This window comes from Balaenoptera acutorostrata, chromosome 8 (assembly GCF_949987535.1).
Source record: "Balaenoptera acutorostrata chromosome 8, mBalAcu1.1, whole genome shotgun sequence".
In the NCBI taxonomy this organism is placed as follows: Eukaryota; Metazoa; Chordata; class Mammalia; order Artiodactyla; family Balaenopteridae; genus Balaenoptera; species Balaenoptera acutorostrata.
The window spans coordinates 30269326-30281790 of NC_080071.1; the positions used below are offsets into that span (position 1 = coordinate 30269326).

The following is a 12465-nucleotide window of genomic DNA, read 5'->3' on the forward strand; positions in this document are numbered from 1 at the left end:
TTATAAGCGAGTTGTCTACTATCTCTAGGAATTAGCTAACCCTGGAAGGTGCAGTCCCTCCTCCCCAACCCAAAAGACCCCAGTGTGTCACAGCAACTGAAAATACAGAAAATAAAAAACAAGGTGAATATGGCAAGCTGAGAGAATCCCTCTACTCTTAGCCCTGAGTGACTGAATTACCAGGAACGCTTTATATAACCTCTGGGCTTTCTTTCAAGGCCACACAGTTCAGGACACAGTATTCTGACCCCTAAGTATTTACAGGAGTCATTCTCACTCTCTCACTCCAGCTCTCTTGACCCGGAGCCATTCTTTGCTTTTTCAGAAAACAAACGGGATTAAAGTCCAGGGCTGGGACTTCCTCCTTGGGGTGTTTGACAAGGACTGACGTACTCTAGGCCCTTTGAATCCCGGAAGTCCAGGACACACCCAACTTTTGGTGCAGCATCCTGAATGCCGGAGCATAGGTAAAAGGACTGAAGCAAACATTTCACCATGAGGGACCCACTGACAGATTGTTCGGTGAGTAGCTCAGTGTGGTTTGCCTGTGTGTGAGAGGGCGGCTGAGGAGTAGATTTATGTATTAATGGATTTGAACTTAAGAAATTTGGGACGCTCAGAAGCCAAACATGTTTAGATATTGGCACTGGTACAAAAGTCTGTGGTTTTTCTTTGGTTCAATTTAAAACAGAGCTCTTTCTAGCAAATGACAGGGCAGGTAATTGTCATCTTTTATTCTCATATTCTTGAAAAAACTTTGAGTGTATGTAGCATTATATTTACATGCAGATGGCGGCTGTTTGGGAAACATTCTTCAAATCTATGCCAGTGGTGCCAATATCGTGCGTACTGTAGACACACAAATGCACAGAATATCTGCAGCCAGTTTGGGGCTCTGGGAATGAAGTCAGGATGCAAGGGTTTTGCGTATTTTCCCATATCATTTAGAGCCCAGAACTGCAAGGCCCGAGGGAGGAAGTACAGACTCCGCACTCTGTCCGCCCTGCGGTGGTCCTCGGACATGTTTACCAACGTGTTTGTTTCAATCCTGGGAGTGGTACCAAAAATAGAAGGTTGGTCAAATTGTGAGATCTGTTAGCTGCAAGAGCAGAGATGTAATTTAGGAAATGAGGAGCAATTAAAATAAAGGGTGGAGGGGGGAGGAAATAAAGTAATCAAAGATTGTCAGTGTGTTATCCCAAGAAATGGTGCCAAAAAACTAAAACTGGTGACATCAGAAGCAAGGGGTTGCATTCATCCTTCAAGTATTTTATTAAAAACAAACAAAAAAAGGTGGAGAAGCAGATAAACAGGGGCTGCAATAAAACCATAAAGAAAAAGATCAACAGAGAATTATTGGTTTCGTTTGTGTTTATTCAGTGGATGTGGAAAGCACAGGCTTAGCAAAGATGAAACTGTATCCACCATCCCATGGAATGAGTTCAGGAATCAGACGAGCTAAATGAGATAAAGTCATGGTGGCTAGTGATATTAATAATGACAGCGTAGTAGCAGGCTCTGCCTACTTTTACTTTTTAAAAACACAATAGTCTCAGAGGCAAAAAATATACAAATCAATTTTCACTGCAAAGTAAAGAAGCTGTTACAGTGGAGGATTACGGGACTGAATGTCAATATTATGACACAGTATGAGTGTGTTTCGTATTTGGTAATTGCAATCATTGTTGCTTTTGTTGTGGTCACCCACTTACAATGCTTGGTGTCAGTTTGTTTAACTCTTGTAAAAAAAAAAAAAAGTCTGCCTGCCGCAACTAAGACCTGGTGCAACCAAAATAAATAAATAAATAAATATTTTTAAAAATCGTAAAAAAAAAAAAAACCAAAAAGAACACAATAGTAACATGTGTCTAAGGTAAAAAGAAATTCCAACAATATGGTTGTATACAGATTTTAAGGGCGAAAACTCCTCCCTTTGATTTCCGCCACCCCAATCTTGTCTCTCTTGGTAAGCTAACAGATAACTTTTCAAAAAGTCTTTTCTCGTTTATGTATTTGTTGTTTGTTTATTTTTCACTCCTTGCATTTGCTCCCTTACTAAAATGTTGACTCCTCTCCTTTCTCCTGATAGGTTAGCGATAATGTTTTTGTATAGGGTGGGTGAGTGGGACGGGGATGGGATAAGTGGAAGCAAAACCTTGGCACCAACGGTCAACAAAGAAGAAATCAAGACCAAGGGAAGAGTGAGATAGTGGAGAGGAAAACTGAAGCCAGGATAAGTTAAAACAAAAACAGAAACTAAAAACCAAAAGCCTAATATCCCTTTCTAAGGCTGACTTCAGACCTGGAACTAGGAGAAATATTTCCTTTGAGCAGCTCCCAAGACAACGCATCACCACATCTCTATGTCAGCTTACTGCTCCCTCCCTGACATGTGGAGTCCTTTTCCCTATGCTGAACTATTGCCCCAAGGACTCCTGTCCTTGTCTCCAAAATTGAAAGTCATCTTTCTGGGCCCACTGCCACCAAACGTAGTCGAGAGCAGGAGGATATTCCTTCAGCCAGGGTTTCTAAATCCTCTGAAGTCACAGAACCTTTATTTATTTGCAATTGTTTCATCTTCAGCAAGTGTTCAAGTTGATTTCCCGGTGCGGTCCTAGTTTGCGCTTGGGCCACAAGGCTGTGTGAAGATGAGGCTGCAGTTTGGCAACAGAATAAAACAAGGGAGTGGACTGCAAAAGAATGCTTCATGAAACAGGTAGTTTCATGAAGAGACCAAAAAGAACGCAAAGCTTTAACTTTCTGCAAAATATTCCATTTCATGAGTCTCTAGGGTTACACGGAACACAACTAATTCATAAGGCCTTAGCTTAGCTAGAGTTCTTAACTTGATCTACCCCAGTGGATCCACATATGGAAACAGTGGTTTGTGTGACCTTCAATGGGAAAAGCATGACCTATTTATTTGTGTTAGTTTCTAACTGCAATTTAGAATTTCCGCCAATTTTGAATATAAGCAGCAAGCCCTAGTACAACTGCAGTGTCTGTGACTTTGTAACTAATAAAAATCACTTATATTTTTATATAACATTACATTTGTTTACAGATATCTAGAAATAGTTTACTCACACTCAGTGTGACTTAGAAAATTGGGTAATTTTTAAGACTCATTATTTAGTATGTTAATTAAAAAGCATATAATATATGATTTAAAATTATATTTTATAAAACATATATCAATATAATTAGTTTCCTTTATAATCCTGTTAGTTTGTTTTATGCATTTGAAAATATTTTTTCTGAGTAAAATAGGTCTCACCAGACTCCAGAAAAAAATTTAACAACCTCTTCTTTTAGGTCATGCTCCAATGAGCAAGATAACCTGATAGCTGGGCCATTCTACCTCAAAGAGCTGGGTTAGTGTCTATGCACAAATTATCAGTCACCAGGGTAGCACACAGATTGCTTGAATGCTGTGTAGGACTTTTAACTAATCTTGAGAAAGTCAGAGCTTATTTGAAGGAGATTTTTAAAAGTTCTCTTTTTGCAAAAGAGAAGAATTGGCTCTGGGCCTTGATGCCTTAATGCCTGTGAGCTTAGCTTCTAATCCTCAAAATATGCCAAAGGAAATCATTTACAAATCCATGTGCAAGGAAACAGGATCAGATTATCTCCAAATGAAATAATCTAATCATTAAAAAAAAAAAAAATAGCACCTTCCTAAGAAACAACGCCATAGAAATCAAGGGCAAATAATTAACTCTAACCAAGGTTTTGCTTTTACTCACTCCTTCAGTATCCAGGTAGGGACCTGTCGAAGCAGGCTTCCCTGGGACCCCATAGTCAGCCTTTTCTCTTAACTTCATCAGCTGTTGAAACAGTACTGTGGGGCCGCTCCTTCAGCCTGCTTCAGACGCCAACCTGAGCATCCCATTTCCGTGGCTCAGCCTGGGTCAGAAGATATTAACTGGCACTAATATAAAAGATGCTGGGGCAATGGTCCATGGCTCCTGAGGGGTGCTGGGACACTGCAGAGATAAGGAGGCAGCTTGGGTCTGGCATGGATGTCGGCCCGCAGCATCCGCGGTGCGCGTCAGTGCGATGTGGGATGTGCTGTTTCACATTTTGTGGGCCTCTGTTTCCTCATCTGTAAAGTAGGAGGAGGAGAGGATGAAGTAGGCTGTGTTCTTTAATGTATCTCACCATCTGTGACAGCCTGCCGTGGAGATTCTAAATATTCCCCAGGTGCCTAATAACTACAATCTCTTAGTTTACAAAAGCAGTACTTAGAGATATTACGCCACATGAAATCAGTAGCACAGTGCCTGGTATGTGAAAGGCATCCAACAAAAGCTTATTTGATTAAATTTAAGTAGAACATCATGGTTTGTTTAACACTATGAGGATCATCATTACCCCCCACCCACCAAAAAAAAAAAAAAAGCAAACTTTTCATACTTGCACCTAGAATGAAAATGGATTTTTCTAGAGTGATTGAATTTAACCTTCTTAATCATTCAAATCATGGAAACTCAGAAAGAGCAGCTAGGCCAAGGTTGATAAAGTGAATTTTTTGTTGTTCACAAGACATCTGTCTAATCATTTCAGGTGCCAATTGCCTAGGTTACTAAGTTTTTTCGTAACGATATTTATCCAACAGAATTTGCTTATAAGTGCTGGGCAGAAGCATTTTCTTAATGGCAGAATGGGACATGTCTGTGTACATTAGTTATCTACCTGAAGGGATTTTTAGGTTCTCAGAAAGATCCCACATATTTCTCCACCAGCCTGCAATCCCTTTATCAGGGAAAAAAAAAAACATGTCGTTTTTTCCTAGTACTTAATGACCTTAGGGAAAAGCAGCATGCTAATATAAATTCAAATGGAGATGTAAGATCAACAGTAGGTTCTTTCCTGGAATGAATATTTGGTAGGGGGTGGGGTATTCAAAAGCTCAATAGGTGGGAAAAAACAGGAAAAATTCATCTTCCATGACTCTGGGTAGAGCAAAGCCTTCTGTGCTGGTTGATGACATTGGTGGGGAGCGATCTGCACTGCTCATAATACTGAAAGGTAATACCACTCTGAGTACACTTAGTGTGATTATACTGATTAGCTATTTATAAATATATTTATTTCTAATAGATTCTCTAGTTGATTTGCTCACTTAACATTTCTTATCACAGTTCTGTCTCTAACTAATGAGGTTATCTTTCGCTGTTTCTGCCTTAACTATAAAATAAGAGGATTGGACTTTAGTGGTTTCCAAACTGTGCTCCATGGAATCCCTTCAGAGACCCCTGTGCTGGGTGAGAGTGGGGTGGGGAAGAAAGATGGCAGAGGAGAAGGAGAGCCAAAGTCAAGGTCAAGAGACTTCATCCCCTCAAAGCAGATAAGTTCTAAGATTTTCTGATTACACACACACACACACACACACACACACACACACACACACACACTGGATGAGATGGTCTCTGGGGTCTGCTTTGATGTTTATGCAAGTCTGCTTTTGCAAGACAGCTTTTGTCTTCAAGTCTGAGTACATGGTACAAGATGAAAGGTAACAGAATCATTGAATCTAAAAAAGGGGTTATGCTGAAATAAAGGAACTATTCTTAGTCACTCTTTAATTTATTGATGTCACCTTTATCTCATTCTGGATCAGGGTTTGTCGTGGAGTGTCCAGTACATTATATGTAGAGTCAACGATAAAGATTCTCCCCATTGCTGTAATAAGCAGAACATCCCATTCTTATGATCATTGAGTTAACAACAACATAATGTATTGAAGAACTTCCTGACTTGTGTGTACCTGCGCACACAAGTGCCCAGGGGTCTGGGGGATGAGTTACAGGTGGGGTGTAGCTGGAGGGCTGAGCTCATGGGCCAGTTGCTTCTACCTTGAACAACTTTGTCCATTTGCCACATTGTTCCAGTACAAATATCATTTTCCATGTATACCATGATGTGAAAAAAATTAGGAAGTACTAGCCTATTAAATGACAGGAAAATCCTCCCCAAATCCAAAACTGGGAGCCCCAGGGGCAACTGATGCCATAAGATGTGCTTGGTTTGAGCAGATTCTTGCTTTAAAAAGTTGAATCTGAATGCCTTAGGGAAAGACAGGTGGTCTCCATACTGCCAAAGCTCACCCACTCTCCTCTGAAAGCAATTGAGTTTTGAATCATTGGTTTATAAACTTTCCAGGCTTTCTGGCTTCCTAGAACTAGTCCTGTGGAGATAGTATTTTAAAAATATGTTTGGAGAGTTTTGATGGCTTGATAAGTTTGGGAAATGCAGTAGCCCCTGCAGCCCCAGGACAGGGAAAAATTCTCAACTGGTTCTGCTCATTTCCACTTTGGTTAGGGTCAAGGTTTCCCCTACCTGTCCCCATCCTCATACATGGTATCTGAGGCACCCCATTCTTTCCCCAGGACTATTGGATGCAAATCGCCTCTTCTGGTGATGGTGGGCTGATGGGGGTCCACGTCCTAAGACAGCTCATCTCAGAGTCCCTTCCCTCCCCTCCTAGTTTTCCTGATGGGAGTTTCTTCTCTCTGCTGCTCGGAAGGCATCCTTCCATCCAACTCTCTGCTTCGTCTTCTCCCAGCCCCAGCCTTACAGAGTTTGAGAACAGAAAAATTCACTTTGCAAGCATGCATCCAAATCTTTCTCTCCTGCACATGGCCCCCTGATATTTTTGTTGGGTCTTTGTTTCTGTTTTGGTGTAAGCTGGAGAGAGAAACAAGTAAGACACTATTTTAAAAAATAGCTTAATAGTGTGTAATACTGTGAGATATTTCTAAGTAAATAAGAATGCTACAGGACCTATAAAGAAAACCATAAAATTTTATTGAACATGAAATAAGATTTGAACAAATGAAAAGACTTACTATGCCCTTGGGTGGGAAGTCTAAATACCATAAAAAAGTTAATTTCCTCAAATTGAGATATATAGATGTAATGCGATTCCACTTAGGATCTCAACAGGGACTTTAAAAATTGTAATTAGATAAATGTTGATATGGAAGAATAAATGTGCAAGAATAGTCAAAGAAATTATTAAAAGGAAAAATTGTTATTTAAAAAGCAGAAGCAAAGTGTCAATATCTCTGTAACTTAGGTAGTGAGAATATAATGTGTATCCTAATTATTGTTTGTATCATTATTTATAAAACATAAAAATGTTTCATAATTTAAAATAAAAAGTTAAAAGACTGTGTATGAGTTAGAACTATGTTTAGCTGCATTATTTAGAAAACCCAAAATAAAAGTGGCTTTTAAAAAAGCCTACTGTTATATTTCTCTCATAAATAAAATAAGTCCAAAAGTAGAGAGTTGGGGGCTTCTGCGTTGGCCCCCAGGGCATCAGGGACCCAGGCTCTTTCTCGCTTTCTGATCTAATATCTTAGCATGTGGCATCCATCCTCAAGATCACCTTACGGCATCAGCTGTCATTTTAAGTCCAGGTTTCAGGAAAAAGGGGGAAGGAACTTTCACTAAAACCCAACACAAAACTTTCACCCATACCTCTTTGGGAAGCATTTAGTCACATGGCTACTACACCTCAGGGTGAGAGGGGCTGAGAAATGACTTTATTCCAGGGGCATGTGCCTGCTAAACATGTCTCTGTTTTCTTCTCATGATACCTAGGTATGTTTTATTGGATGTTATTTGGTGTTATGTGAAGAAAATAAAAGCCTTAAGGGACAATTTAGTGAAAGTGTTTAGGTAACAAAGGAATAAACAAAAAAGCTAAACAATTTAAAAATGCTTACCAAACTCTTCCATTGTACTTGTAAGGGGAGGAAGGAGGCCTGAAAGTATCACATCATTCATAGATGACAACTTATGTTTGTGGAAATAAAAATGAGAAAGCTTGGTTGCCCAATAGTGATTTTATTCTCATGCCCCAGAGGAGAATCATTTCTTCATGACGGAGGCTACACTTGGATTGCACTACAGGTATGTTTTGCTTGCTTGGCAAAGAGTTTAAAATTTTGTGAATTGTTTGCTGCAAAATTTTAAAAATTATGTTTCAGATACCAATCCTCATTTCAGCTTTTTTGCACAAAAAAAGCTGGTCCATGGTCCAGAGTTGTTGTGGCAGCTGTCTCTCCAGTTCACTGCCCCCATCCTGCTCCTCCCTCATCCAGGTGCCTATAGGCACCGAATTTTTGCAAACCTTGCTTTAGGAGTTAACAATGTCCTTCTAAAGAGCTGTGCCCTCTCACAGTTGTTTTTGTGTCCCAGGCAGTTTCAATGAAGCTGTTTGCTCCTATTGTGTGTCTGCCAAATCCTGCCATGGCTTTCTGTGTTAAATTCAGGGGAAAGTTAAACTACTGCATAAAGAGAAAAAGATTTGGTAGCTATAGGATTATGTTTCTACATCCTAGGTATTGGTTGGTTCCACCCCTGAAGGTAGGGACCTGGCTTAGGTCATTTCTTTAGGTCTTTCTACCTCTGTGTCCTGTGTCCTCTTTGCTACTCTGCTAGCTGCTTACTCCAGGTGCTATAGCTGAAAGGTTGCCTCAGCTCTGAGGATTCATATAATGGGAACACGCCTGCCCCATAGTAGGTACTCAGGAAGTGTGAGTTTCCTTCCCTTTCCCCTTCTCAACAAGCGACCAGCAGCATGCCCGAGACATCTGAGGGCTGGAAGAGGCTGGCTCATTGTATGAACAAAGAGCCACCACATGGCACTCAATCTACACAGAATTTGCATCCTCTTGTGTACAAACTTATCTTGAAAAATGTGATGGGCTATCGCATCTCCCAGATGGAAACGTTGAGACAGTGTGTTTGAGACTTGATCACCTCACTCACCCACTCTGTGTCAGGGAAGCAGCAGAATCAATTGACACTTGCCCTCTCCATCTGGGCACTTAAAATCTATTGTCATCAATGTCTAGCCTCACCAATACAATTTTCAGAATAACATTGTGGAGTTCTAAGTCACATGACAAAATCTTTTGACTGGAATTTTTGTGTCTACAGGCTAAATTCATATATAGATAAATTTATAAGGTTTGGTTCAACCAAAATGTTCAACTCATTATTATAACATTCTTATTACTAGAGTTAAATGAGACATAGAGGGGCCTAGGAGAAATTTTATTACCAAATTATTCACTTACGTTTTCTATCTCAGCCAAGAAGTACTCGCTTTAATGGTTCAGGGTTTGTCATGAGGTCCAGGGATAGTATTTTGGAATTTGCGGGGAATATGCAGTGTATTTCAGAATGTACTTTTAGCCTTCCTGGGAATAATAGGGGTGACAGGAATCCAAATGCACCCCACTGTTGAATTGTTTGCATTTGGCTTAAGAAGAGACAGGTAGACCAGCTTTATTTTTGAAAAGTTCTCCAGGATCTTTCACATCCATACAGAAGAGACTTCATCTTTATTATAAGAACTCATCCAAAAGGTGTGCATTCTGTAGCTGCATGATCATTTACAGCGACAGTCATCATTACAGCAGCGTTCTGAATTTATAGGAGTTCAGTCTTTGGAAGTGCTCATAATCCCTCTGTGCATCTTTTTCAGTATAATAAAGTATACAAGAACCTAAAGGAGTTTTCTCAAAATGGAGAAGATTTCTGCAAGCAAATCACATCCATTCTTCAGCAAAGGTACAAAATGCATGTTTGCATGAAGCAGTTCTTCCTCTTTAGTTGCAGCAAGCGATATAAGTGGAGGAGTGATTACAGCTGTCCTACTTTCCAGAACACAGTGTTATATTTTGGTACTTGAGAAATTGGTTTGAAGAGTGATTCTCTGTTATTTCACATTTATCATTGGGGCACCATAAAAATCAGGAAACAACAGGAAGTAATTCTGCTTGGGAAGGCTCAGTCAAGTCCCTTCTGATTATTACCCTCTCCTGGGGCCCACCATTGTACCGATGTGTACTACCATTAGTGTGCTCCTCACACTGATGGCAATTATTCGTTTACATTTCTGTCTCCCTAGCAAGGGTAGTGGCTGCGTCTTATTCTTCTTTGTATGCTGAGCTCTTAGAGTCCGGCCTTTTGACTTCTTCAGTAAGTGTCTGTTGAATGAACGCGTGGATGAATGAAAAGTCACCGTTTTCAGTATCATCTTCTCTCTTTTTATTTGCTTTTTTTTTTTTAACGTCATTATTGGAGTATAATTGCTTTACAATGGTGTGTTAGTTTCTGCTTTATAACAAAGTGAATCAGCTATACATATACATATATCCCCAACAGTATCATCTTCTCCTAATACTAGATACGATCATGTGTAAAGCTGTTCACTGTGGTGAAATGAACACACTGAACTCAGTTAAGACAGTTACAAAATTTCCTGCTTAAAATTAGAGTCCACGAGGACTGAATGGGGCCATAAAGGGTGCTTAGGCCATTTCCCTATGTCCAGACAGCTCTGTAATAAACAACTCCAAAGAGACCTTCAGAAAAGATTGTTTATTCTTTCAAGGGAACCCATTTCAAATTTAAAATATTGCATGTGTACCATAAGAACAAAGATGCCTGAGTTGATTGCATCCTGTATTAGTAGGTCAAGAGCAAGGGAGAACATTAGCTTTATCAGGGCTGATGAATGAGGCCAAGGAAAGATACAGGAGAGTTCAAATGTGCTTTTTTTAAAAAAATTATATTTATTTAACGAATGCTTATAAAGAGTTTGGATTACCTTTTGTTTTTTGTTTTCATATTTATTTATTTATTTATCTATCTATCTATCTGCGCCGGGCCTTAGTTGCAGGCACGCGGCATCTTCATTGCCCGGTGTGGGATCTTCGTTGCATTGTGCGGGATCTTTAGTTGTGGCGTGCGAGATCTAGTTCCCTGACCAGGGATCGAACCCGGGCCCCCTGCATTGGGAGCGTGGAGTCTTAACTGCTGGACCACCAGGGAAGTCCCCAAATGTGCTTTTTTTTTTTTTTTTTTTTGAATTTTTGAATTTTATTTTAATTATTTTTTTATACAGCAGGTTCTTATTAGTCCCCAAATGTGTTTTTATAAAGAAAACAACCAGGTTTGTCAAATGGAGTCAAAAAGAAAAAAATTTGTAGTAAGTTATTTCTATCTTAATAGACAAATTGCTTTAATTCTATGAAAAGAAGAGGGAGGACCAATCTGGGAGGGAATTTGTTCTGTAAGAAAATATTTTTACCCATCTCAAAGGAAATTATTTAAAATAAAACCAGTTAACTATTATACAAGTTCAACCTATTACCTAAATTAGAAAGCATCTCCCTCCTGCAGATCAAGAAGAATCTATACACAGAGTAGCCATACAAGTGACCTGGGTTGCAGTCAGCTGGGCCTTGATTATTTGGTGTCTCCAGGTTCAAAACTAATGCCTGGTAGAGAGCTGTGAAGATGGAAGCCAGGTGATAAATAATGCCTGGTAAACAGACTCAACAAATGACTGAATAAATTTGGGGGAATTACTTTTCCAAAATGGCCCTATTGTTTTTCCCTTGTCTAGGTAACTCTGTATCTCCGCCTTGCCGCAGACATACCTACACCTACTTTATATACAATCAGAACCTTCATTTCTTACTTGTGTCTCTCTTGAAGTTGCTTCCTCAGGTTACCATCTGCCCTGGACCTATTCACATGCAAAACTCTCCATCCACACATTCCAGAATGGCAAACAAGCTCCAATGAAGGAGAAACACTTGGGTAGCTAAAGATATCTCCCTTCATGGTTTTACCTCCTCATAGAGCAGAATTTAGAATTTGAAAATCTAAAGAATACTACTGGCTAGCAAAATTACATGCATGTCTCTGGGATAAAAACTGCATAGCATAAATACAAAAAGGGGATCTAATCGTTTACCTAGACCAAAAAAATTATTCTGGATATTAGGTTGTTTATACAATAGATGCTTTCCTGAACAATGCATAAAGCTAACCTTTTACAATTAAATCATTTCCCCTTAGCCAAGATGCCTTGTGTGAATTGCTTTATGTTTATTCCTGATAAATGTGCATTTGGCAATATCTCCTCACACTTGAGCTTGAAGCTCTCCTCCCTCTGCTTAGCTGTTTGATCATGCAGTTAACCTGAAGGGTGTCATCCACACTAAAAGAGTTAGGTGTTTCGGGAGAACTGTTTTCTGATGGACACAAACTCCCTACTAATCTATGAATACGTGGCACACTGTGATTTTTCCAGCCGTATTCCTACGTGTCAGCTGCCCTTTGCTGAGGCCACCTCCCTTGCCGGGACTGGGTCATTTCTTTCCCATGGGGAGTGATTCTGATGTCACTACCTCTTCCAATGAAGTGTTTGAGCTCTGAGAACATAATTACCATATCAAAAGGATGAATGGCCACAACATAGCTGGTATTACACTTGCCTTCACTGACCCTATTCTGCGAAATCAGCAATTAGCTCCCCAGATACACGAAAGATAAAAAAGCTGTTTCCCACCAGTTATCTGGACATGAGCACTGGGCTTATTTTCCTCTTAAATAGATGGGCTTATTACATATGAATCAATGATACCTTTC

The 12465-nt window shown here is 39.7% G+C and overlaps 1 protein-coding gene across 4 annotated transcripts in view; it reads left to right on the forward strand.

Moving 5' to 3' along the window:
- Positions 1 to 259: 259 nt before the first annotated feature.
- Positions 260 to 12465, forward strand: part of NOSTRIN (nitric oxide synthase trafficking) — a 57860-nt gene continuing 45654 nt past the window's right edge. For 2 of the 4 annotated variants that reach the window (XM_007183223.2, XM_057551474.1), the window contains exons 1-2: positions 262 to 522; positions 9506 to 9591. In XM_007183223.2, the coding sequence (XP_007183285.2) occupies positions 496 to 522; positions 9506 to 9591 (113 nt within the window). In that variant the 5' untranslated portion in view covers positions 262 to 495. Of the gene's footprint in view, positions 523 to 7874; positions 7924 to 9505; positions 9592 to 12465 lie in introns of those variants that run through there. The other 2 variants (XM_057551475.1, XM_057551477.1) reach the window with 2 other exon arrangements.